General features: G+C 42.1%; 2 protein-coding genes and 1 long non-coding RNA gene across 4 annotated transcripts in view; 2 read left to right on the top strand and 1 right to left on the bottom strand.

Moving 5' to 3' along the window:
- Positions 1-2,345, top strand: part of mvda (mevalonate (diphospho) decarboxylase a) — a 44,819-nt gene extending 42,474 nt beyond the window's left edge. For both annotated transcript variants that reach the window (XM_069901235.1, XM_069901234.1), the window contains one exon: positions 1,342-2,345. In XM_069901235.1, the coding sequence (XP_069757336.1) occupies positions 1,342-1,363 (22 nt within the window). In that variant the 3' untranslated portion in view covers positions 1,364-2,345. The remainder of the gene's footprint in view (positions 1-1,341) is intronic.
- On the bottom strand, positions 1,536-9,424 carry LOC138744691 (uncharacterized). Its single transcript, XR_011345707.1, has 3 exons — positions 8,918-9,424; positions 7,749-8,001; positions 1,536-5,121 (listed from the first exon to the last, which is right to left on the bottom strand). It is a non-coding gene; the product is annotated as an uncharacterized lncRNA (long non-coding RNA).
- On the top strand, positions 9,071-25,520 carry cyba (cytochrome b-245, alpha polypeptide). The gene is made up of 6 exons (XM_069901237.1): positions 9,071-9,271; positions 10,263-10,332; positions 17,383-17,457; positions 17,628-17,711; positions 18,817-18,898; positions 23,399-25,520. Exons 1-6 carry the CDS (start codon positions 9,214-9,216, stop codon positions 23,585-23,587), a joined length of 558 nt encoding a protein of 185 aa, XP_069757338.1. The 5' UTR covers positions 9,071-9,213; the 3' UTR covers positions 23,588-25,520.
- Positions 25,521-25,673: the final 153 nt, after the last annotated feature.

Raw genomic sequence — 25,673 nt, 5'->3', positions numbered from 1 at the left:
CTCTCTAACTAGATGGCATTAATGTCAACTCTGGTTTCTGTTAGGCCTCTTCCCCCTGTCTCCCTCTCTTCCTCATCCCTCTATTGGCTTTTCTCCAGCTTTCCACCCCCTTTCCTCTCCATCAAGAGAGCTATCCCCTTCTCCATCACATCTGTTCTTATCTCGTGCTTTTCCACCCATACCTGTGACCCTATGGTCTTTCCATTTTATCACTGTTCCTACCTATCTTTCTGCTTCGAATCCTATCCTGTTTCCCTTTTATGACAGATTCTCCTTTTCTCAAACTAATTCTTATCTAGAACATAATGCCTTCTAGAAATTGAAATGGTTTTTTCTTTTGTGGAAATGTTCTTGTTAATCTAGCATAATCCACATTATATCAGTCCATAGGTGCATTGTTAATGAAACAATGTACTAATTACTCAACAACTTCAATGAATTTCAATAACTTTTGGAAAAACTGTGGGTGCTATTTCCACTTCCTCACTTTGCCTGCATTTTATCCTGGATATAAAACACTTTACTAGCCATAAGAACCGTCTTTGTTGAAATGTATGTAGAATCTCTTATCTTGTTCTGGATAAAGCAATCCTTTGTGTAGATTAAAATAGGTTTGATTGAATAATGTTAAAATAGTTTCCTTCAGAGAATTATTTCTCCCCTCCCACCCCTCCCCAATATGATTTTGGGGGATAAAAAACAAATACCTGAACTCTATTCCTTTCTTCTGGAGAAGATGTAAAGTAAAATTAGTGCTGGTAGATCATAATTGCTTCAAGCTGTGGCAGTTCAGTTGGCATAGGTGGTGGCACTGTTAGTGTAGAGGTTGGGGCCGAGCTGCAAGGCCGTTGGGGCCGAGCTGCAAGGCCGTTGGGGCCGAGCTGCAAGGCCGTTGGGGCCGAGCTGCAAGGCCGTTGGGGCCGAGCTGCAAGGCCGTTGGGGCCGAGCTGCAAGGCCGTTGGGGCCGAGCTGCAAGGCCGTTGGGGCCGAGCTGCAAGGCCGTTGGGGCCGAGCTGCAAGGCCGTTGGGGCCGAGCTGCAAGGCCGTTGGGGCCTGAGTTCGAATCTGGTGTGGTCTGTAAGGAGGTTTGACCTTCTCCCCATGTCTGCATGGGTTTCCTCCAAGTGCTTCAGTTTCTTCTCACCATTCAAAACAACCCACGGATTGTAGGTCAATTGGGTGTAAATCGGCAGCACAGGGTTGTGGGTCATAAGGGCCTGTTGCCGTAATGTAGGTTTACATTAAATTAAAATCAACAGTTGTTTTTCTTATTCAATCTTGCACATTGTTCTTTTTCTGAATGAAATATTTACTCTAATTGTTTGGATTTTCTTATCAAAGGTTGGACCAGGGCCACAGTTGATCGAAGACCTCAACCATCATCTCATCAGAGAAGATGAACTTGCCAAGCATTAGTGCCTGAAGGACACCTATTTTCAAAAAATAAAGACGTATTTGTTGACTAATAAACTTTACCTGTTCTTTCATATAATCCTTGCTCAAAATTCAAGCAACTCTTATAATAATGTACTAAGTGCATGCGCAGAGAGAAATTTGAAGTATGGTTTTCAATATATTGTCTGTCAACTCAAGGTCCCTTTTTATTGTCATGTAATAATACAAAAAATGTAATATACACTATGTACTTCAACTTTAACCTGCTAAAAAAGCAAGCAGAGAATCTCCATTAGTATTGTCCAGAGCCCCCAGTAATAAAAGAAAGAAGTTAGAGTCCCTTCAGACACTGGATTTGTCTTTAGTGTTTTTCTCCCTTAACTCATTCTCCTTAGCACACTTAGTTTAAATTTTGTATTCTGAATCTTGATCAATTAAAGAGTTTTTTAAAAAAACACAATCTGAGTGCAGAAATAACAGCTGCAATGTAAATTTAGTGATATCCTTATGCAGTGTAGTCTCATGTAAATTTATTTCTGTTGAAATCTCAGTTAACATTCCTTCAAAAACTGTTTACCTTTTAATTTAGGATCAAGACTTTGTACATGTTTCACTTGGATGTAACCCTGCTGATGTGCAAAATGATTAGCTGCACTTCTGGGAATTCCCTTCCCACTGTAACAAAAGAGTATTCATGTGACTAACTACTGTAGTTTTGTGTATTTCCTTGGAATGTACTTCATTGTAACAAAAGATGACAAATCACTCCAGGGTTTGCATTTTGGAACTGTAAATGCAGATTTTGTTTTTTCCAAGTTCAAATTTATTGTCATCTGACTGTATATATACAGCCAGATGAAACAGTATTTCTATGGACCACAGTGCAGACACGACACATTCCTCACACATAATCACAAACATAAATGAAACTATAAAATATTCTGGAATAATTTACTTATTTCATTTATAAGAGACCCAAGGATACAGGATGCCATTCCTCAATCTCGCAGCCTATGGGAAGAAGCTATTTCGCAGCCTAGCAGTCCTGATTTTTATGCTCCTGTACCTCTTACCTGATTTTAGTAGGTCAAAGATGGGATGTGATGGATGGAAGGGATCCTCAATAATTCTTTCTCACAAAGTTATCAGTTTAACTTGCTGTGTTGCAATCAGGAGAGCATTTCCAAAGAAAATACAAATCTGGTTAAATGTGGGAGAGGTGTCAAAAATTTTGAGATGGTATTACTAAACTAAAATAGAATCAATAGAAACAGAAGAAAAGCTATAATTTGTGTGTTGAGGTTATTTGCGATTGTTTAGTGGTTAAGTATCAATGCCTATTTCAGTTTTCAAAATACAGTTTCTCAGGAGTATTAGCATTTAATATTTGTTCTGGTAATTAACAAGGAAATGGTTTTATTCATAATTTAAATCCATGCTTTCTCATGACTTACCTGGCTACCTGACTTTTGATCTTGATGAGGATGGGTGGTCATAAATGCAACTTGAATTCATCCTCTGCTTTAGTTGTGGTTTTCACTGGAAGTTGAAATTTATTTTTTACCTCTAATACTTTTAATGTGTAAGGGGATTCCTGGTGATGAAACAGACTTCTGCCATGAACTTTTGAACATTGACACTATACCCATCATAATTTTGTATAACAATGTAAGCAGGCTTTTTCCACTGAGGTTAAATGAGATCGAGGACATGGGTTAAGGGTGAAAGGGGAAAAGTTTAAAGGGAATATTTGGGGGATCTTCATGCAGAGAGTGGTGGGAGTGTGGAATGAGCTGCCAGCTGAATAGGTAAATACAGGCTCAATTTTGACATTTAAGGAAAAATTTGGACAGGTACATGGATGAGAGGAGTTTGAAGGTATATGGACCAAGTGCTGGTCAGTTGGACTAGGAAGAAAAATAGTTCGGCACAGACTAGGAGGGCCAAAGGACCCATTCTGTGGTTATAGATGAATGTTATGATCCATGACTTTTATTTCCAAAGTCATGCTTGGTCCAGTTTTTAAACACTGATATCATGCAGAAACTACACAGCAACCCTGTGTAGTTTCTGCATTACATCACATTTAAGTAAATAAATTATCATTTGCAGATTATCCTTTTTGCATGACCTGTAATTTGCATTTGATCTAAGGAACTTGTAAGTCGAAAAGAAAAAATGTCAGTTTCTTAGCAAAAACAATTCCAAATTTGAACCCCCCTCCCCCCAATTTTAATATCAAGTAAGACACAAAGTAGGTGTTAGATAAAGCTTTTATAATGGTGTAAAGACCAAAGAGTCTGCAGAATATAGATGCTGGAATCTGGAACAAAAACATGGTAGTGGATAAGGGGAACCGGATAAGGGGGAATTTTATTATGGACGTTGATTTAGCTTGTGTTTAAATATTGCTATTAATCTGGATGGAACAATATGTAAATATAGATCCATCCACTATGAAAAGCAATAATGGAAGAATAAGTTCACATAATTTGCTTAGTCATTTGCCTAAGACTTGGAGGATTAGAAATCAATATTTAAACAGCAAATATATTATGATTTTTTTTTCTAAAATAAGAGTAATTAGTAACATGAGACAGGAATGGGGATTCTGGTTTTGAATGAATGGAAAATTACTAGCTTGAAAATTAAACTTTTTGGCTTAATTTGATTTTTAAAAATTTAAGTTTAAGGAATTATGATTTTTTAAAAAAACTATTCTATTTTGTCTGGTGTCTGCTCTGAATCTATTCTTGGATCAGAATATCTCGATGAGCACCGATATCTAGCAGGTTATTAGTAACGTATCCTTGAAAATTACCAGTTCAAATTTTGTAACTGGATCTCCTATGCTTTGAAATTTTGCTGTATGTAGTCAAGGATACAATTTTCAATTCAGACCCTTATTTGATGGAACAAACATAATAGTACTAGTTTGAGAGAAAGATAATAAATGAAACCTCTTTGAATTACTTCAGAGGTTTATATTTTATAGCTGCAAGCTTTTTATAGTCTTCCAATAAATATGAAGCAAGATGATTCTGACCTATCACTGAAAGTTTCCATTATTGCATGATTTATAATTTCCTTGTAAATACAGTACTTGAGATGTTGTAACTTTCAAACTTTTTTTAGCTAAGTCCTATGGAAAAAAAGTTGTAGCGTTCCTTGAGTTTGTATAGTGTATCTTAGTTATTTGCTTAAAACATTTGCCTTGGGAACAAATCTTCACAACCTGCGATTTACGAGTGAATTCGACTTGGATCAATTGGAATGAAATTTCACTTCTATAGAACCAAATGGGTTTTTTAAAAAAAAGGAATTAACTGTTTGTTTTATGGATTTTACAATAGAAGTCAGTAGAAAGGGAATTGAGAGGGTGGTTAATTTACTTTTCACTATTTTGTGCAGTGCACTTTCAACGTCACTTCCCACCCACACAAAATCTTCCAAGATGTTGACTTTTTTTTTAAACTTCTGTAATGGATGATTTAAAATTACCCTATTAAAGCTAAGAAAGAAATGTTCATACACATTTGGGATTTGCAGTGTCATTGCATGAGGTGATTGTAATCACTTGTGCCCAAGTTGGCCAGAGGAACTCCTAGTTTTTGATCTGTGGCACTGAATGTTTTTCCCTCCAATCTTTTCAAGCAGTCATTATTTAGCCAACATTTGTCTCTTGTTTGCTCTTCTACAATGAAGTCGTCATGGGTGAAATTATGTCTGTGGAGGGAAAGGTGACGATTAATTCATTCAATGGTCCAGTAATTCTTAATTGGATACAACAAAAGCAAAGTATTTTTTACGTAGAACATTACAGCACAATACAGGCCCTTCGGCCCATGATGTGCTGACCTACATATTCCTACCAAAAAAAACCTAAACTCTTCCTACATTGTAACTCTATTTTTCTTTCATCCATGTTGTAGTCTCTTAAATGCTCTTCCTGTTTCAGCCTCCACCACCCCTGGCAAGGCATTCCAGGCACCCAATAAATGTTTTTTAAAAAAAAAGGCTTGTGAGGCATGACCTTCCCCTCACAAAGCCATGCTGACTATCCCTGAGAAGACTACTTCTCCAAATGCTCATAATAAATCCAGTCCTTAATCCTCTCCAATAGATTGCACCATTGACATAAGACACCCTGGACTATAATTCCCAGGGTTCTCCCTATTACCTTTTTTAAACAAGGGGACCACATGTGCCACTCTCCAATCCTCTGGCACCTCCCCTGTGACCAAGGAGGATGCAAAGATCATTGCCAATGCCCCAGCTATCTCTTCACTTCCCACAGTAACCTGGAGAATATCGCATCCAGCCCTGGGGACTTACAAATCTTATTATTTTTAAGATCCAGCATTCCCTCTTTCCTAATCTCAACATGGTCCAGCACACAAGCTTGTTCTATTCTGACCTCACCTTGATCAAGGTCCTTTTCCTTGCTGAATAATCAAACAAAATTTTCATTTAGGACCTCCTCTGCCTCCAGGCACATTTGCCTCCTTTAACATTAAATGGTCCGATTTTCATTTTTATTATTCTTCTGTTCACATACACAAGGAACTCCTTAATCCTCAATTGCCTATCCTCCTGCATCATCCTTTCCACCTTCTCTATTCTCTGCCATGACATTCTGGTTCCTATCCCCTTGCTTCCTAGTTAGAAGATTACCGATTTTTCTCATGGGGAGCTATCACAATTCTTCTTGATCTTTAAATATAGTCTCTTCTCACCTCACCTGGAAGAATATTTGGTTGGACATTTGGTTTTGTACACAGTTGCACTAAATTCAATAGTATTGCATTCTTACAAATGTATTCTATAAACTTCAATAGAAAGAATTTTAGATAGCATATAAATGTTGAATTAATTCTTTGGTGAATATTATCCCATTATTTTGCAAAGAATCTGCTTGGATAGAAGTGAAAGAACTACAGTATTTTGCCAAGAATTCATTCCTTGATTGTGCTTTGACACTCAATACTGGAAAATGGTTTGAGTCTCAACAGATTGACTCGTTCTTAATTTGTGTGAGGATGTGATGTCACCAACATGTTACCTTGATCCAAATAGTTTGGGAGGTTAAATGTTGCTATGATTCTAGAATTGTATTTGGCAAGGCAAGGGGGGAAAAAAGCATTTTTTTCTTTCTTTTATTACAGTAGAAATGCAGAAAGAGTTTTGCATTAACCAATCCCTTTGTTCTCTCCTGGAGAACGACACCTCATAAACCAAGAAGGACTTGTTATCAGTAGCAGCCAAAGCAAAACACAAGCACACCATGAAGGTAACAAAAAGGCATGGAGAAGGAAAAGAATAAATTGACAAATCAATCTAAGTATACAGATTTTCAAAGTCAATAATAAAAATGTTATTAGCATATAGTGACATACTCACATTATTTTGTAATGTCCGTTTTTGACTTTGAAATGCACCAAAAGATGGTCGAAACTGGAAATTTGATGTGAAAATTTTCCCAATGGGGGGTGGGTAGAACCCCCCAACCTCCCACAAGGGGCACTGCACCCCTTTGACTCCCTCTGTACGTCTCGCACAAGCACTCAGCTCTTTTCCTCTTTTGACCTCGCTCACAAGTCTGGTTTAGGGTCAGAGGTTTGAAAAATGTAAATACAATATGTCCATTCTCTATTATGGTTGTGCTTTGGGAATTTATATGCATGATTATTCTTGTAGTGCTTTACTTTTTTTATAGCACATTCCATAATTGCACTGTACAAATTTATTATTACTGAAAATAAAAATATTTTAAAAAGAAAAACATACAGCACAGTATTCAAACCCTGATCCCAATTGCTGGCCCTGTTTGTTACCTTCATGGTGTGCTAGCCACTACGCCAACCGTGCCACCCCATTTACCAGGATAATTGTCTGAAGCGGGCACGCAAAATTGTTGAGGACCCCTGCCACCCTGCACACAGCATCTTTCAGCTACTTCTATAGGGAAAAAGATACTCCTGACAGGAATAGCCAGCACCCTCCCATGGGCAGTAAGAATGCTGAACGATCAAAGGAGCTGCTCACACTAGCCATCCGAGGCTCTCACGTTATGAAAGTTTATTTATGAATTCTTGTCCTGCATCCCTTATCCTTTAGTGGCCCCAACTTCATTCTCATCATCCTTCTGTTCTTCACCTATGCATAGATGGCAATGGTAGCAACACCTCCAGAACTCAATGAGATACACAGATTGGGACCATTCTTCAAGAAGCCCCCAGGTTCTAGTGAACCGGTGCGGACTTGAAAGGCCGACATGGCCTGTTTCTGCTCCGTAAATGGTTATGTGGTTATATGCCAGGCTGTTGTTCATTGACTTCAGATTTGGAATTTACCATGAGGCTGGTGGAGAAGCTGTCCTCGCTGGGACTCAACAACCCTCTCGAAATGGATTTTGGACCTTTTAACCAAAAGACGTGTGTTCAGGTTGGTAGCAGAACATGGAGTGCCATCATGCTGAGTACTGGCGCACCTCACGGTTCAACCGCACTTGTCCATGACTCCATCACCAGATCCAGCTCCAACTGTGTCGTCAAGTTTGCAGATGACACGAGTAGTCGGTCTCATCACCAACGATGATGAGTTGCACTACAGAGAAGAGGTGGAAAATCTCATGATATGGTGTGAGAGTAACAATCTGAGTCTTAATATGGACAAGACAAAGGAGATGATCGTAGACTTCAGGAGGACCGGGAACAACCACCCCCCCACTATACATCAACAACTGTAGTGGAGAAAGTGGAGAGCACCAAGTTCCTTAGAGATCACTTTACTAGTGACTTTTCATGGACACACATATCCTCAATTGTTAGGAAGACACAACCTGAGAAGACTGAAGCAGGCAAGGATACCTTATGTCCTCCTTTGACGGGACCTCTATTGAGTGTGTCCTGGCCGGCTGCATCAATATGTGGTGTGATTGGTGCAGAGAAATTATTGGAGGTCAATCCACAGATCCATGAGAGTGGCAGAGAGGATCGCTGAAGTCTCCCTCTCCCCCATCTCTATGATCTACCAGAACTATTGTCTGAAGAGGCCTTGCATTAAGGACTCCGACCACCCTGCACACAGCATCTTTCAGCTGTTCCTGCAGGGAAAGAGATACAGGAGTATCAGAGACTGCACCACCAGGCTGAGGGACAGCTTCTTCCCACGGGCAACGAGAATACAGAACAACCAAAGGAACTGTTTACACTAACCATCCGAGACACTCCTAATAATGAAACAATGTTTATTTGTTTGCCTACTGTACTTGCATTGTTTGTCTGTTTGTGTGTCTACACCGAGGATCGGAGAACGCTGTTTTGTTAGGTTGCAAATCAGACGGCAAATAACTTGGCTTGACTTCCACTGTTTCCTTTCTCCATCATCTTTTCTGTCAAATCCACACTCTCCTCCCCTATCTGCCTCCTCTCTCTTTGGTACCCGGTCATCTCTTGACCCTTCCACTGCTTCGTTCTTACCATTTTCCCACCCCCCTCTAGTTTCCATTAAGTTGACTGACCATTTCTCTCCATGGATGCTGCTTGACCCTTCTCTCTGTTCACGAGCGTTACTATTGAATGGCAGTGTTACCAACACGATAGCTCACTTGGGAGTTGCCACCAGGATCTATGGAGCTGAACTCCCTGCCATTGTGTCATCGCCGACCAGACGCCGAGACTGAGGCAGAGACGGCGCTCCCTCGGGAGGGCCTCCGACCGGTCACGTAGCGAGAGGGGGAAATGAGGAAATGACACGAAGTTTATAAGCGACGGCGAAACGCCAGGCGGCACATGATCGCAGTGGAGGCACCCGACCATGGGGCAGATTGAGTGGGCCATGTGGGCGAACGAGCAGGCGTTGGCCTCCGGACTCAGTGAGTAAGGGCAGAGGCCGCCCCTCCTCTCCGCACCGGCCTCGGTGGGACAGGGGCAGAGGCCGCCCCTCCTCACCGCACCGAACTCGGTGGGACGGGGGCAGAGGCCGCCCCTCCTCTCCGCACCGGCCTCGGTGGGACAGGGGCAGAGGCCGCCCCTCCTCTCCGCACCGACCTCGGTGGGACAGGGGCAGAGGCCGCCCCTCCTCACCGCACCGAACTCGGTGGGACGGGGGCAGAGGCCGCCCCTCCTCTCCGCACCGAACTCGGTGGGACAGGGGCAGAGGCCGCCCCTCCTCTCCGCACCGAACTCGGTGGGACAGGGGCAGAGGCCGCCCCTCCTCTCCGCACCGGCCTCGGTGGGACGGGGGCAGAGGCCGCCCCTCCTCTCCGCACCGAACTCGGTGGGACAGGGGCAGAGGCCGCCCCTCCTCTCCGCACCGGCCTCGGTGGGACGGGGGCAGAGGCCGCCCCTCCTCTCCGCACCGAACTCGGTGGGACGGGGGCAGAGGCCGCCCCTCCTCTCCGCACCGAACTCGGTGGGACAGGGGCAGAGGCCGCCCCTCCTCTCCGCACCGAACTCGGTGGGACGGGGGCAGAGGCCGCCCCTCCTCTCCGCACCGGCCTCGGTGGGACGGGGGCAGAGGCCGCCCCTCCTCTCCGCACCGGCCTCGGTGGGACGGGGGCAGAGGCCGCCCCTCCTCTCCGCACCGGCCTCGGTCGGACAGGGGCAGAAGCTCCTCTCTCCCGCAAGAGATGAACCGAGGGCGAAGTTGGTCGGACGGCGCTGCCAGGGTTTGGTGCAGTTGCGAGTGGGATTAGACATGAATGGGAAAATACCGAGCGTCTTTTGGCCAAAGTTGCCACGGTCCAGTGCAGGATATTCCATCCGGAAGTTTCTGTCTGATGTGATGAGTTTAGATCTGGGATGTCGTCTCACCTTTATCGCTGGTTTGACCCTCGTTTTATCCCTTGTCTTTCCCGACAACAGTTCTGTTGATTGGCGGTGTAGTCGGAGTGGCCGGACAGTTTAAAAGCTGGCAGTTTGCAGCGTATGGCATGTATCCTTTACCTTGCGACAGGTTCTTTGAAGCCGCCGGATTTAAGTGACCTGCCACGCTGAAGATTCTGCAGTGTATATAAAGTTTAACGCCTATCCTGAACCCGTTGTTAAAAATTGTGTATTGGTTTAAAGGTCCGGCTGATCATGTAGACCTAACCTACACTGTTACTGTCTGGAAACTTTAACTCTCTGCAACTTGTCCTGTTCTTCACTCCATCTCCGTGGGTCTCCCACCTCAATATAAAAAAAGGAAATGTTTCCCACAGTGGCAACGATTTGTAGCAAAACGGAATCACTAAAAGTATGTTGAGCTAGAAATTGAATTTCATTTGGAAATTGCTTGGTTGGTTTAGTTAAAAATCTTCTCTAGACAGTGGTGCAAGAACCCTTCTCATGGGCAATTCATGGTGAGCAGTATGTGATTTTAGATTTATTGTCACCTACAACCCTGAGATTCTTTTTCCTGTGGACGCAACAGATTTCATTTGGAATCAGAGGACCCTGAAGGTGATGCTGTCCTCATTTTCAGTTCTAGTGGGATGAGGTCACCTCATTGAAGAATCCTAGTGTGATCCTATCCAACACATCAAACAGGATCGAGGAAAGATGAACTGGGCTGTAATCAGCTCCTTGGTTTTGGTGACGCAACTACTAATTGGTAGTGCAAAAATTTTTTAAAAATCTGTGCACAACATGCACATGTAAACAAGTAAAGAAATGTAAACAACTGTGCAATACAGAGGGGTAAAAATCACTGAAGTGCAAAAGTAAGAGTCCTTACTCTGAGTTGATTGTTGAGTGGTAGGAGCTGTTCCTGAACCTAGTGGTGTGAGTCTTTCCTGATGGTAGCAGCAAGAACAGAGTGAGTGGGTGCTGGATGGTGTGGATCCTTGATTGCTGCTGCTCTCTGACAACAGCGTTCCCTGTAGATGTTCTCGATTGTTGGAAGGGGTTTGCCCACTACAGGGCTTTAGGCTCAGGGGTATTGGTGTCCCCATACAAGACCTTGATGCAACCAACCAGCGCACTTTCCACCACACAACATAGAAATTTTCCAGGGTTAAACTCTAGGAAGAAGTAGAGGTGCTGACATGCTTTCTTCACAATGCCATTAATGTATTCGGTCCAGGAAAGATCTTCCAAGATTGTAACTCCCAAGAACTTAAATTTGCTCACCCTCTCCAGCTGTGATTTCCTGCAATGTACACCTCTGTTTTCCCTTCCTGAAGTCAGCAATCAGCTCCTTGGCTTTGGTGACAGTGAGTGCAAGGTGATTGTTGGTGCACCATTCAGCCACATTTTCAGTATCCATCCTGTACGCTGATTCATTGCCTTTTTTTTTAACAACCCACTACTGTGGTATTGTCAGCAAATTTGTAGGTGGTGGTGTTGTCACACCGAGATACACGGACATAGGTGTAAGGTGTAAGCGGAGGGGGCTAAGAACACAGCCATATGGTGCTCTGGTACCGATGGAAATTGTAGAGGAGATGTTTTTACCAATCCTCTCTGATTGTGGACTGGAGGTAAGGAAACCAAGGATCCAATTACACAGTTGGGTTTTGAGTCCCAGGAGTTTGCTGATCAGTTTTGAGAGGATGATGGTGTTAAATGCCAAAATGTAGTCAATAAAGAGCATCTTGATGTTTGCATCTTTGCTGTCCAGGTGTTCCAGGGCTTTGTGTTGAGCCAGTGAGATGGCATCTGCCATAGACCTGTGGCTACGATAGGCGAGTTGGAACTGATCCATTTTGTTGCTCAGTCTTGAACTGATCTGCTTCAACACCAGCCTTTCAAAACCCTTCATTGCTGCCGATGTGAGTGCCACTAGTCGATTAGGCAGGTTACCAGACTCTTCTTGATTAACGTCTTGAATCCCCATGCCAGAAAAAATAGTAAATAAGACCTATAGAATGCACTTGTTAATATGGTTTCTGTGATATGTGGCAAAAACATTGCCATTTTGATCTTAAAACAATGACTTGCATTTTTTGGAACTACACCCAAAGTGTTGGAGGAACTCAACAATTCATGCAACATCCATGATGTAGTCTATGTTTCAAGCTGAAAAACCTTTCATCAGGAATCATTTCTATAATACCATAGAACAATTACAGCACAGAAACAGGCCACCTCAGCCCCTCCAATCTGAGCCAAACCATTTCTTGGTCCCACTGACCTGCACTCAGTCCATAGCCCTCCATACCTTTCCCATCCATGCACCAGTCCAAATTCTCCTTCACTGCCAAAATTTGAGCCTGCATTCACCACTTCAGCTGGAAATTCGTTCCACTCCCACCACTCACTGAGAAGTTCCCCCTAAATTTCACCCTTAACCCATCCATGTCCTCTGGTTTGTAGCTCACCCACCCTTTCAAACATAGAGAAATACTTTAGTCTTTGATCAAACAAAAATTTGACATTGAGCAAGCAAGATAAAGGAACTGTGCCTAAAAGATTGGCTAAAGAAGGCATTAAAACAATGCTGAAGATTTATTCAGGATTTTAGGTCAAAGTAGCTGAAGGCAGAGTGAAGGGAATATATAAGAAATCAAAATGGAAGAAGATCTCAAGAAAGGTTCAGTGAAACAGGCCAGGGTGTAAACTGAACATCCATGTTGGCGGGAGGAAAAATGGCAGCGCAGCCACTGATGCAAACTCATGAAGACACAGCACTCCTGCAGGGTCCAACCGCCTGGTCTGACTGCTGTCAGCACCATACAGGTTGTAAATGGCCTGTAAATGAGCTGAGAGTGGTTTTATTTAAAAATACTGCAATCGCAGGGTCTGCGCCCAAGATGGCGGCATTTATGATCGGCAGCAGCCACGAGGGGTTACAGACTTCAAGGTAACAGAGGACTGATGCAGGGCACTAGAAAACAAGGAGACAACTACCCCATCACCCACCCCTTCCCCGCCATTTGAAGTGGAGAAGCAGAGGAAATGACCCACGGGACAGTGACCACGGCCGCGTACCCGTGAAGGCAGTGGGCTGTTGAAAACTCGAGGTGAAGGCTGTGGGCTGCTGGAGACTGCAGTCGTGGGTTTTGTGCCAGGCTACGAACTGCTGGAGAATGGCTCAAGAAAGGATGAAGGGGAACCGGGATGCGTGAGGGTGCTGAAGGGTTCTTGATCATTGTTGTAGGTTCATATCTGGAGCTCGGGCTGCTGATGGTTTGGATTGTGAGGCTGCGGGAGCACTGGAGGCGAATCCATGGACACACGGTGTCTCTGAGGGGAATTTCCTTTTGCTTCTCCTTCTCTGTAAGAGGCACTTCAGCCAATTTCTGCCAATGGCGAAAACAAATTTCATGTAATATTGTACTGTCTTTATTACGTGACAATGGATTGAATGTGTAATCATCCAATGTGCCAGCTGCCTCTGTGTTCGCACAGCGCTGTTACAGCACCAGCCACCCCGGTTTGGATCCGCTGCAGTCTGTAAGGAGTTTGTATGCTCTCTCCGTATCTGCATAGGTTTCCTCCGGGTGCTCCAGTTTCCTCCCACCCTCTAAATATAAAATGTATGAGGATTGTGGATTCATTTGTGTATTGGGTGGGGGGTGGGGGGGGGGGAAGAGGGAAGAGAGGTTTTTTTTTTAATCCATGCTGCCTGTCTAAATTTTTTTTTAAATGTCAAATTGAGTCACATTGCAAACTCTTGGTTAATGCTCTATATCCATCTGTCACCTTCACTGTTTAATCATTTCTTTTAATGCTTCCTCATGAGTTAATTGGTCCAATAGTTTATGGTCCATTTCCTCTTACTGCAATCAAAGTGGATGATTTCAAACTTCATCCCTCACTTCTCTGAGTTTGTCAACATTCCTCGTCCATAATATTCTGCTTCCATCTGCATCATTTACTGTTTCTCCCATCTTAGGAACATCGACAGACTTGGGTATATAGCTCTATATTTTCTTCACCCTCATCATTAATAAATAAGATGAAATACTGAGGCCCCAGTAGAGGTTCCAGGGGACAATGAATTGCCTGGTGGTCGATGTTTGAACCCTTTAAACTTTGTCTCCACAGCCAAATGATATACTTGTGAAATGCAACCTTTGTAGTGACTTAGTGAGACCTGGCAGCCTACTTTGTATTCAAAACCCCATAAGCAAAAATGAGCATAATTTTTGGTTTTGTTGGATGAGTAAATATGATCAGGAAACTGTGGGGAGAGTTCATGGGGTTGGAAAGGTTGGTGCTGTAGGAGAGCATAGGTGGAATGAAGTTCCACTGCTCTTTGAAGTGGCAGGGCCCTCCTCTCAGCAGAAGTACATCACAATAATGCAATGTTCATTAGGACTCTAAACCACCAGCCTTCAGTTTAAAACCTTCGTTCTCAAGTGGATCCAAGAAAGAGGATGTGTTTTTAAATAAAAGCAGAAGCTACCCCGTCGAGTGAGAAGTGGAGTTAACATTTTGGGTTAATGCCCTGAAAAAAACACATGTAGGGTTATTTACCAGTTGGTTAGGTTCATTCCTTGACGATGTCCAATTTTTAATGCTCTGTTGAGCAAAATGATGGAAGTTAACAACCCTTTATAATATGGGTGCACTAAATATACCTTGTAATTACATAAATACCCTGCTTTACAAAACTAGAGCTTTACTTCAGAACCGAAATGGCGTAAAGCGAAGAAGTGATTATTGATTTCCATGGGAAAAATTTTTGAGTATTCCCAGACCCAAAAAATAACCCACTAGATCATACTAAATAACACATAAAACCTAAAATGACGTTAACATAGTAAAGGCAGGAATGATATAAATACACAGCCTATATAAAGTAGAAATAATGCATGTACAGTGTAGTTTCACTTACCAGAATTGGGATGACCACGTGTTTTGAGCACCCCGCCAGGCGCCCTGTGACAGCCCTGGTGGCCGCGAGCTGATAGGCCCACTGGCCACCCTGTGAGAGCCCTGGTGGCTGTGCGCTGACAGCCCTTCCGGCCACCCTGTGAGAGCCCTGGTAGCCACGCGCTGATGGCCCCACTGGCTGCCCTGTGACAGCCCTGGTGGCTGCGCAGTGATGACCTAACCAGCTGTCCTATGATAGTTTCACTCCAACAGGTGCCTGCTGACAGCTCTGCCAGCCTCTCTGTGACAGCTTGGGCAGAAATGGCTTGTCATGTCTAAATTTTTTTGTAAAGGTGAATTTTCGTAATTTGAATATTCATAAAGCTGGTTGTATATATAATCAAAAATGGCTATATTGTCAAGCTGTTGCATCTTTCAGGGATAGAGTGACCATGTTGCTGTTTTCGCATCCCCTTTAGTTGCCTGAAATCATAAACAATACTAGTGATAAACTCTAATTTTGTCAAGCAGACGTACAGGATATTGCTCCAGCAACAAATAAAACTCGATCAAACTGTCAGCGCATGTCTTACCAGAATTGTTTGTAGGGCTTGGGAGAAGAGTTCTTGTCTATTCATGGTTTCTGCAACTATATACGTCACCAGTCTGAGGCTTTACGCTTATTGTAATTGTGGGTAAAGAAAGAGAAGTAGGATTGATAGACTGCAGGTCCTTTCTCTTCCTGTTTGATGGGCTGTTTTGGATCATAGCATCCAAGTCCTTGTTGGGAATTTCATTACTACAAGGAGGAGAGGTTATGATGCCTCTCCCATTGAGTTATCTATCGAATGTACAGTTACCATAGTGGTTAGTTCAACACTGTTACAGCACCAATGACCTGAGTTCGAATCTGGCACCTGTCTGTAAGGAGTTTATATATTCTCCTCGTGTCTGCATGGGTTTCTTTTGGATGCTGCTGTTTTTCCCACATTCCAAAGGTTGATTGGCCAATTTGGGTATTGCAGGGATGTGGGCTGGAAGGGCCTGATACCATACTATATTCCTCAATTTTTAAAAAAGTATAATTTATGTGGAAATCCAGTGAAAATTCCTGAGGAAATTCCTGGCCTGATTTTTGTGAATAGATGCTCTATCAGTTTCCTGATGTTATGCCTTAACCTGCTCTAAAGATCTGCAGTTTAACTGGGAGTTTCATTCTTATTAATTTGTCCAGGGGCACCTCTGTGGTTCTTTGGTGACCCTAAGCCTTCCTTTCAACCTGATTCTTGTTGCACTGAGTTAAAAAATATAATTGAAGTCTTCAGGACTTGTAGGTGTGGGGAAAGGTTGGAGACTTTTCAATAGTTTGAGGCGACCGTGTTTTTTTTTTAAGGTAAGAGCACCTGAAGGAAACATTGTTCATTCATGTCAAGTGCGCCTATGTTGTGGCCACATGTTAATATTGCATTGTTCTAATTAAAGTGTAATTTTAATTTATAAATCAATGGATATTTGAGGACTTTTCAGATCAGGTCCTGGCATGTCCAGAGTATTCTAAATAGTTAAAAAAAAGATCTGTTGTAGTTGAACACACTAAACCACACATTATAAGTTCTTCCATTTTAAGTTTGTTTGGCAGCAATGGGAACAGAAACTAGGCTGTTAGCAAATCCTAGTATTAGACTTCACAATTGTGGTTTAAAGATATCAGCACCTGGCAGTTGCAGATGATGAAAAAAACATTTCACAGAATTATTCTTCAAAAATGAATTGGGATATCAAACTGACCCTCCCGCAGTGAAAGATTATATATTGCCAATACAGAATCTGCACTTGATCACTAAATTATTCCACAAGTCTTTGGGAAACTTGAAATAAATGATTCGTGAAGCTCAAGATTCTTGAGACTTTGAATTCTGGCTTGGATCTACTGTTCTGGAACATGGATGGAGGAGAGAGCTGGAACGGAAAACTTTCAGTCAGTTTTTGATTTTCTTTCTCCAGCTTGCTTCCTATAATCAGTTGATCTGGATCTGTGTTGTTGAGCTGAAAGTATAGTAAATTTAAGAGGAACTTGATGAGTTTCTGCAGCTATTCTTCTGCAAAATTGAGCAGTTAATCCTTGCAATTAATCCTTGCAGTTCCATTAAAAAAAAGTCATAAAATCTTCTAAGTCCATTAAAGGACTGCACATGTTGAATCTTCGTGATTGTGCTGGTTTCCTTTACCTTGAGACACTCAGTGCTGCAGGAGTATTTGTAATGTTACTTGAATATCCCAGAGGAAAGAGGAGGAAAGGCACGACCTTGGAGAGACCGTAAGTAATCTACACATAGATTACTTTATGAAAATCATTTGTATTGTGCAAAGAATGTTGGAACTGCAGACGAGAGATTTGAATGTGTAGGGATTACATGTTAAAATGGCCCAAATGCAGGTTCATGCTCCAGCTAGTGAAAATTCTGTTTATCTTTATTTTTCATTTAGGGGTCAACGCTTTCTGGCAGCTGTTGTGAAGTTGTTTGGACCTTTCACTCGGAATTACTACATCCGTGCTATTCTTCATGCATGGTAAAAACTGCAAAGATACACCATCCTCTACAATTCTGCCTCACTCCTGATGAGAGATTTATGGTTGCCTACATCAGTGCCTAGTCAGCAAATGCACATTGGTTTTTTTTCATCAAATTAAGTATTACCTTCTGAATGTTCATTGTGTCTCTTGAATTTTCTTGATCTAGCTGGCTGTGATAATTTTGTAATTTAGAGATACAGCACGTTAACAGGCCCTTCCAGACCACGAGCCTATGCCCCCCAATTAACATACAACCTCCGTACATTTTGAAGGATTGGAGGAAACTAGAGCACCCGGGGGGAACCCATGCAGCCATGGGGAGAACGAACAAACTTCCTACAGACAGGCTGGATTTGAACCCAGATTGCTGGTGTTGTAACAGCATTGTGCTAAACGCTACCCTAATTGTGCCACCTTCTACCAATTGTGCCGCCTTAACCAATAATAACCACAGATGTATCAGTGCTTTTGATTTTGTATGTTCTCCCTTTGTTGTGGCCACCTTTCAGAAAATGTCCAGGTGTGATAGGCACTTGTATAAATCTATGTTTATAAATTGAATTAATATTTACTTAATTTTTCTCCTTGGAAGACATAATGATATCTACAATGTATCCAAAACCATGATATAATGACCTCAATCAAACTGAGGTCACACTATAAAATCTTTGTATATTCCTTTGGTTGTCTGCAACTGGAGTCTAACCAGAATTCTACACAAATTTAGCAGTCCATTGCTTTAGAAAGTTTTTTTTTAAATAAAACAGCAGGATCCCACTGTCTTTAATTTCTAATGATTTTCTAACAAGAATCAAGACTAGACATAAATCAGGCATTTGAGTTTATCAGATTTTAGTAACGATATCTCAGCATTTTTTCCAATTTTCTTGATACCTAAAGAATTAATTCAGTTTTTTTCTCACAATTCCTTAAAATTGTGTATATAACATTAAGTATGTTTATCTGGGTCCAGTACCACATTATTTAGAGAGTGCGTTATTTTATAAAATATTCAGCTATTTTATCAGTTGGCAATATCAAGATTATGTTGTGGATTGGTGGCGGGTGAACTGATTTTGTTATTTGTTTGATTCTCTGCAGCCTTGCTGTGCCTGGAGGATTTATATTACCAACAGTTCTGGGCACCGTGAATCTTGGCATTGCTAGTCTTATTTATCTACTTGTAAGTTTCTTCTTATTTTTGTAAATTGTCATCTGAAATGTCTTTCTTTAATTTACATAACATATCAATGTGATGTGATTTTCTGTGTGATTAATAGTTTTGGGGAATATTTCTTTTCCTTCATGAAAGGAACAAATCATACATTTCTCAATTTGGATTCATTGTGATTATCTAGTGACCAGTTGTGTGGTTCTGATGCAGTAATTGTTACATTTACAAATGTCAAACCAATCTTTAGCCAGAGAGTGGAGAACCTCTAGAATTTGCTACCACAGCTGGCTGTGGAGGCCAAGTCATTGGGTGTATTTAAGGCAGCGAATGATAAGTGTCAGGGTATCAAAGGTTATGGGGAGAAGGCAGGGGAGTGGGACTGAGCAGGAGAATGGATCAGCTCATGATGGAATGGTGGAGTGAACTTTATGGACCAAATGGCCTACCTTCTCCTACATCTCATGCTCAAGCGGTGTAAAGTAAGGCATCATTATCTACTATTCGTCATTTAATGCCATCATATTACACAGTGAAGAATTAATCTGTTGGCTATATGTTTAGAAGATAGCAAGTAGTTAGTCAAATGGAAGGCTAGGCGATGCCAAAAGTCAGAGCTGAAAACACCCTTTTGTATTACAGGCCAAGTCTTAGGAAGATGTTGCATTCCTGGTACATTGCATCACTCTTGCCAATATACTGATAGCAAGATGTGTTCTGACCACAGTATTTGAAATCCGTAATGTTCTATATTCCAGCTGCACAGTATTTTTGGTAATCACGGTCAAACTAGTGGTCAAGGAGGTGGATACGGGCTAGAAAGTGCAACTGCCTGGATGGGAGAAAGCCATTGTATTCCGGCCATGATGTTAAACCTCTCTAGATGAAAGATTTTATTTTCTAATAACTTCCTGCAGAGGTTGCCTGTATGGGGACTGATAAAACTGATTTTAGGTTTGTCATGGGGGAGGGTGAAAAATGACTGACTCTATTGGTATGTTCAGTTTCCTTCTTGTGGCCTGCTCAGCCTTCGGTGCAGCTGCTGTTGACAAAAGTAGTAGGTTGAGTGACTAGTGGAACATCCTTTACTGAGTGCACTTGATTCACAATTAACAGCAGTGTGTGTACAATAATAAAGATACACTTTGGTTCCTGAGATTGTTCCTGACCCTGGAGATTCCGATTATAAAATGATTTATCCAGTTTGTATTTGCTGCTCATTGCTCACCCCATGTTATAGTTCATAATCTGTTCACATTTCATTTCCCAGTTCACGACGAATGCCCACCGAACTGGAGGAGACTCTTTGGCTCCTCAGGCCTGCCTATCATTTTAATAAGAACATACAGTATATTTCGGTGTATAAGTTGAGTCATGAAACCCTAAAATATTTCTCAAAATGGGGGATATACTTTTGAGACCTTAAATTCACCAAAAAAAAACAGATTGACGTAGATTCGGTATACATGTTATTGCTGCAAGCACCTCCCCTCCCCCAGCGCCACTCCTCTCCACCACTGGGCACCACCATAACCGCTCCTACCTGGGACTCTGAGATTGCCTTCACCGCTCCTGCCTGGTGGGCAAAGGTTTCTGCTACCACCGGGAGCACAATGTCGCTGCACAAACTCTGTGAGTCATTGCTGCTCCTGCCCGGTAGGCCGAGGCTTTTGTTTAATTACTTAATTTACAGGTTTGTTATTTGAGATTGGGATTTTTTTAAAAGATTGTGGGTTGTTCCTGGGAGGCCCAGACAGTCTGAAAAATGGGGATCGACTTGTATGCTGGATGTAACTCTGGTTATCTGAAATTGGATTCTGTGAAATCCTCAATTATCCAAAACGTTTTTGGAGCTGAAATGACCGGGAACCTCGGGCCTCCGGCGGCAGCAGAGCGGACCTCGGGCCCCCAGTGGTGACTGCGCGGCCTCGGTGGGGTGATTGGCGGTGGCCAGCATTTTTTTGGTGAGAATTAAACATTTTAATGCTTTAAAAGCCTTCCCTTGTTGTTGTTGTCTAAACACTGTTAGAAGTGATTTGCTGTTGCTACTGGCTGTTTTTTAAAAATGACCTGTTCTCCGAAAAAAACATTTATCCGAAATAGGCCCAGTCCTGGCCGTTTCAGATAATCGAAATTGTACTGCAACATAAAACTATTAAAATTAAACTTAAAAAAAAACCGTATCTGCCAGACGGCTTATGCATCGAAATATACAGTAGTCAATGGTCTCTCATTCTATCTTCCATTTTCAGTCTTTGTTCATTGATGCATAATAAAGATGGTATCTATTTCCCACAATTCTTAAGGGGGAAAGAATCCTCTTCTTTCAATACACTTTCTCCAGAGATCTTTCCAATTCCACTGTTGACTAGGCCGTATGGTTAGTGTAGCAGTCAGTGCTTCACTGTTACAGCACCAGCGACCCAGGTTTGAATCCAGCGCCGTCTGTAAGGTGTTAGTACAGTCTCCCCATATCTGCATGTTTTTTCCCCGAGGCTCCAGTTTCTTCTCACCCTTCAAAACAGTATAGGTGGGGGTGGGGGGGGGGGGTGATTGTAGGTTAATTGGGTGGCTCAGCCTCTTGGGCCAGAAGGACCTGTAACCATGCAGTATGTCTAAAAATGGGTATTTTTTTTTAAATACACTTGTTAAGATTCTGTGACCAGAATATCCAAGAAAAATGTGGGGTGCATCTACCACTCCTGTACAGGGCCTTTACTGAGTGAAAACAAGGGCATCAGATGGCTGCATTGGGATTTGGAGCGGTTCAGAATTCAGCAGAAGAGGACTGGGAATTTTGAGGGGAAACAGTGATGAGAGTAAACCTGTAAGGAACATGAAAACTTCTACATGTATTCTAAATGGGGGAAAAAAATGTGGATCTCCTGCATTTGGGGAAATGGGAGAATTTATAATGAAGAAAAGGGCTAGTGGCAGAGGAATTAAAAAAGTGCCTTGATTTGGTCTCAATAGAAGAAATGCTTTGGAAAGCTGATAAATCCATACGGCCTTATAACCTGCAATTGTTGTACTAAAAGAGACAGCCATGGAAGTAGTGGGATTGCTTGTTATTGTTCAAAATTTTATAGACTCTGGAACAATTTCTGCAAACTTGAGGATAGCGAATGTAACAACTTTTTTTAAAAAGGGAGAAGGGCAATGGGGAACTCTGAACTAGTTAGGTTATCATCACTTGTAGGGAAACTGCTGGAATCTATTATAAACCATGTGTTGACAAGATTCTTAAAAGATTGACAGGATTTGACAAAGTTAATAGATTTATGAAAGGGAGGATGTAACTGGTAGAAAAGAAGAGGGGGAATCAGTAGTTGCAGTCTACTTGGATTTTTAGCAGGCCTCGGGAGTGACTACAGACCTTGAATCAGAACGTTATACTGACATAAATTGAACATTGGTTGACAGATAGGATAAGTGGGACTGTTTCAGAGGGTGCCAGGCTGTGGCTCGTGAAATATCACAAATATCAGTGCTTTGGCCACAATATTTTAATGTAAATAAGTGATTTGGATGAAGGAATGGACTGAAATATTTTCAAGTTTGTCAGTGACACAAAATTTTGTGGGATTGCAATTTGTAGCTGAATACAAGGAGACGAAGGTGTCTTAGACAAGATGAGCAAGTAGGCAAAAAGTTGTTGATGCAGTATGAAATGCATAAATGCAGGAGAAACAAAGGGAAAGTATTATTTGAAAGGTGATATAAATTATTTAAATGGTGATAAGAACAATAGATAGTCAATGTGAATAAAACATGAAAGTCTGCAGACACTGTTATTTGAAGTAAAAACACAATGCTGTAGAAACTCAGGAGGTCAAACAGTGCCCTTTACATAGCAAATCACCAATATTTCGACCTTGAGCCATCAAGGTATGAGCAAAACGTAGGCAGGTGCCTGACAAAATGGGGGGAGGGGCGTGAGAGACAGGGAAGGAGCACAATCCCACAGCCAGGAGGTGATAAGGGAGGGAGGGCACACCAGCAAACAAGGGGAGGAGGGGATGGTTCTTTGAATGGAGAGGGAAGGGGGTGGAGAGCTAGAGGAAAGAAGACAGAGGGATGGATGAGAGAAGGGGATCAGGGAGTGGTCTAGCAGAAACAGGAGATGTTAATGCCATCCAGTTGGAGAGTGCCCTGCTAACCCTCATTGGAGGGGCTTTCGGAATTACAGTGCAACTAAATACAAGTGTATACATGGTGCTGAACAAGAAAATCTGCAGCTACTGTGGTTCACTACACACTATTGTCTGTTTTTGGGTTTAGTTCTGTGCACCATGTCTTTGATAGTTACATGCTCCTGGCCACATCTGTGCGACCTAACCAAGTAATTACATACCTTGAACCATATTCTTGCACGATATTCAGATCAGATTAAAATCATGGTTGGTTTTTGTTCCATTGAAAGATACGGTTCAGGACAACTCTGAATTGAAATGCGTAACATTATGGTGTCATACTTTATAAAAATGAAATGGATTCTCTTTCTCCATCGAGGCTGCCATAAAAAAAGAGGAATGGAACCCCATACAGTCACAAGACTCCAAAAATCGACAGGTTGGAAAAAGTATTCATCAGCCGCCCTCAAACCCTCCACCTCGGCCACCTGCAGAACATCGAAGGAAACCAGTGGACGATGCATCAGCCGGAGCTGCCTGTGTTGTAGTCACACCAACTCTCAAGTGAGATTGATGCCATCGGTAGAGTTCCTGCTGCAATCACTAACCAACTTGGCTTTAAATGAAGGTCCTGTATGTTTTAGAGACAACAAAAGCACAAATTATCAAGAAAAATATGAACCTATGTTGCTTTTATTTTCACTTGGAAGTAATTTGTTACAGTTAAAAGTCATTTATGTTCTTATTCAACAAACGATACTGTTTGTAGAATTCTGTTTCCTGAGGCATTGTTCTACCTAGAATTTGTATTTGCAAGATAGTTTTATAATAGTTTGGATCAGACCTTTAAAGTATGAATAAAGCAGTTGATTTGTAGATATGAGCCATCTTTCACATTCATTAAAAAATATTTGGGTTTTGTATCATGGCTATAACAAATTTATGATTATATCTTGAACTCAATGGGTTGAGCAGCATCAGTGGGAGAAAAAGAATGGTTCACATTTTGGGCCAGAGCCGTTCATCAGGACTGAGAGAACAGAGGGAAGATAGCCAGTGTAATGTGGACAGGATGGGAGGAGTTGTACAGGGGCCAGTAGGGGATTGGTGAACTAGAGTGAGGGATAATAGACAGGTACAGAAACTTGACAGATGAATAGTACCTCAATTTTTTGTTTTAGCTGACAAGACAATTCTTGTCTATTTGTATTCAATTTTAATGGAAATAATAGCTGGGTTCAGTGATGCATCTACCTTCATTCTATTTTCTGATCTTCCTATTTGGTACTTTCCCTAACATCCCTGTTGTGATTCACCTCATTTTTGCTTTAGTATGCCCCGAATGACAGTTCAGATTTATTGTCAAAGTTCACACATGACATCACATACAACCCTAAGATTCCTTTTCCTGCGGGCCAGGCAGAATTACCACTAATTGGCAGTATATATGTAAACAAATAAAGAAATATAAACAAACTGTGCAATACAGAGAGAGAAAAAAATTCAATAAAGTACAATAAGTACGAGTTCTTCAGTAACTCCCTGATTGAGTTTGTTGTTGAGGAGTCTGATGGTGGAGGGGGAGCAGCTGTTCCTGAACCTCGTGGTGCAAGTCTTGTGATACCGATACCTTTTTTCTGATGGTAACAGCAAGAATAGAGTGCATGTGCTGGATAGTGTGGATCTTTGATGTTTGCTGCTGCTCTCTGATGACCACGTTTCCTGTAGATGTTCTCGGTGGCCATGATGTTCTGGGCTGTACCTAGCCGTTCTTTACATTCTGGGACATTGGTGTTCTCATACCAGGCTGTGATGCAGCCGGTCAACAGACTTTCCACCTGTAGAAATATGGCAGGGTTTCTGATGTCATACCAAACCTCCGCAAACTCCTGAAGAAGCAGAGCCGCTGTCAAGCTTTCTTCTTTGGTGTGTTGGGTCCAGGAAAGACCCTCCGAGATGGTGACTTCCAAGAACTTAAATTTGCTCACCCGCTCCACCTCGCTGATCACTGGGTCGTACACCTCTGGTTTTCCCTTCCTTAAGTCAACAATCAGCTCCATGGTTTTGGTGTAATTGAGTGCGAGGTTGTTGCTGCACCACTTGCACCCAAGTTTTCATTCTCCATCCTGCATGCTGACCCATCGCCCCTTTTTATACAACCCACTACGTGCTATCATCAGTGGATTTGTAGATGGTGTTGTTGATGTATCGAGTCGCACAGTTATAGGTGTACAGGAAGTAGGCTCGGGGCTGAGATCACTGCCCTGTGGTGCTCTAATATTGATAGAGCACCACTTTTGTGAAGTGGCCATCTACCCTTCTGTGGTGAATGTCTGCCAAGCTTCCTGTCGCCCCTCTGGCGAGCCTTGCTGTACTAACATTGGCTGTGCATTATCTCTACTGTTAAGGACACTCCCCTTGGGTATAACTGTATATGCACTTATTGTCTTTCATTATTGTACCATGATTTTCTGCTAATAAAAGTCATGGTTATTGTTTGACCACATTGTCTTTGTCTATTTCATCAACTGACTCTTCACCTTCCAGCTATGAAAAAGAGCTCCAAGCATCATCTTACACTATCAGAAAACAGGGAGAATATTGGATTATTCTATGCTTGTCTTGCTATTTAAAACATTGCCAACACTGAGAGT

Source organism: Narcine bancroftii, chromosome 10 (assembly GCF_036971445.1).
Source record: "Narcine bancroftii isolate sNarBan1 chromosome 10, sNarBan1.hap1, whole genome shotgun sequence".
In the NCBI taxonomy this organism is placed as follows: domain Eukaryota; kingdom Metazoa; phylum Chordata; class Chondrichthyes; order Torpediniformes; family Narcinidae; genus Narcine; species Narcine bancroftii.
Note: the sequence above shows the minus strand (reverse complement) of the source record. Positions and strands in the feature narration are given on the sequence as shown.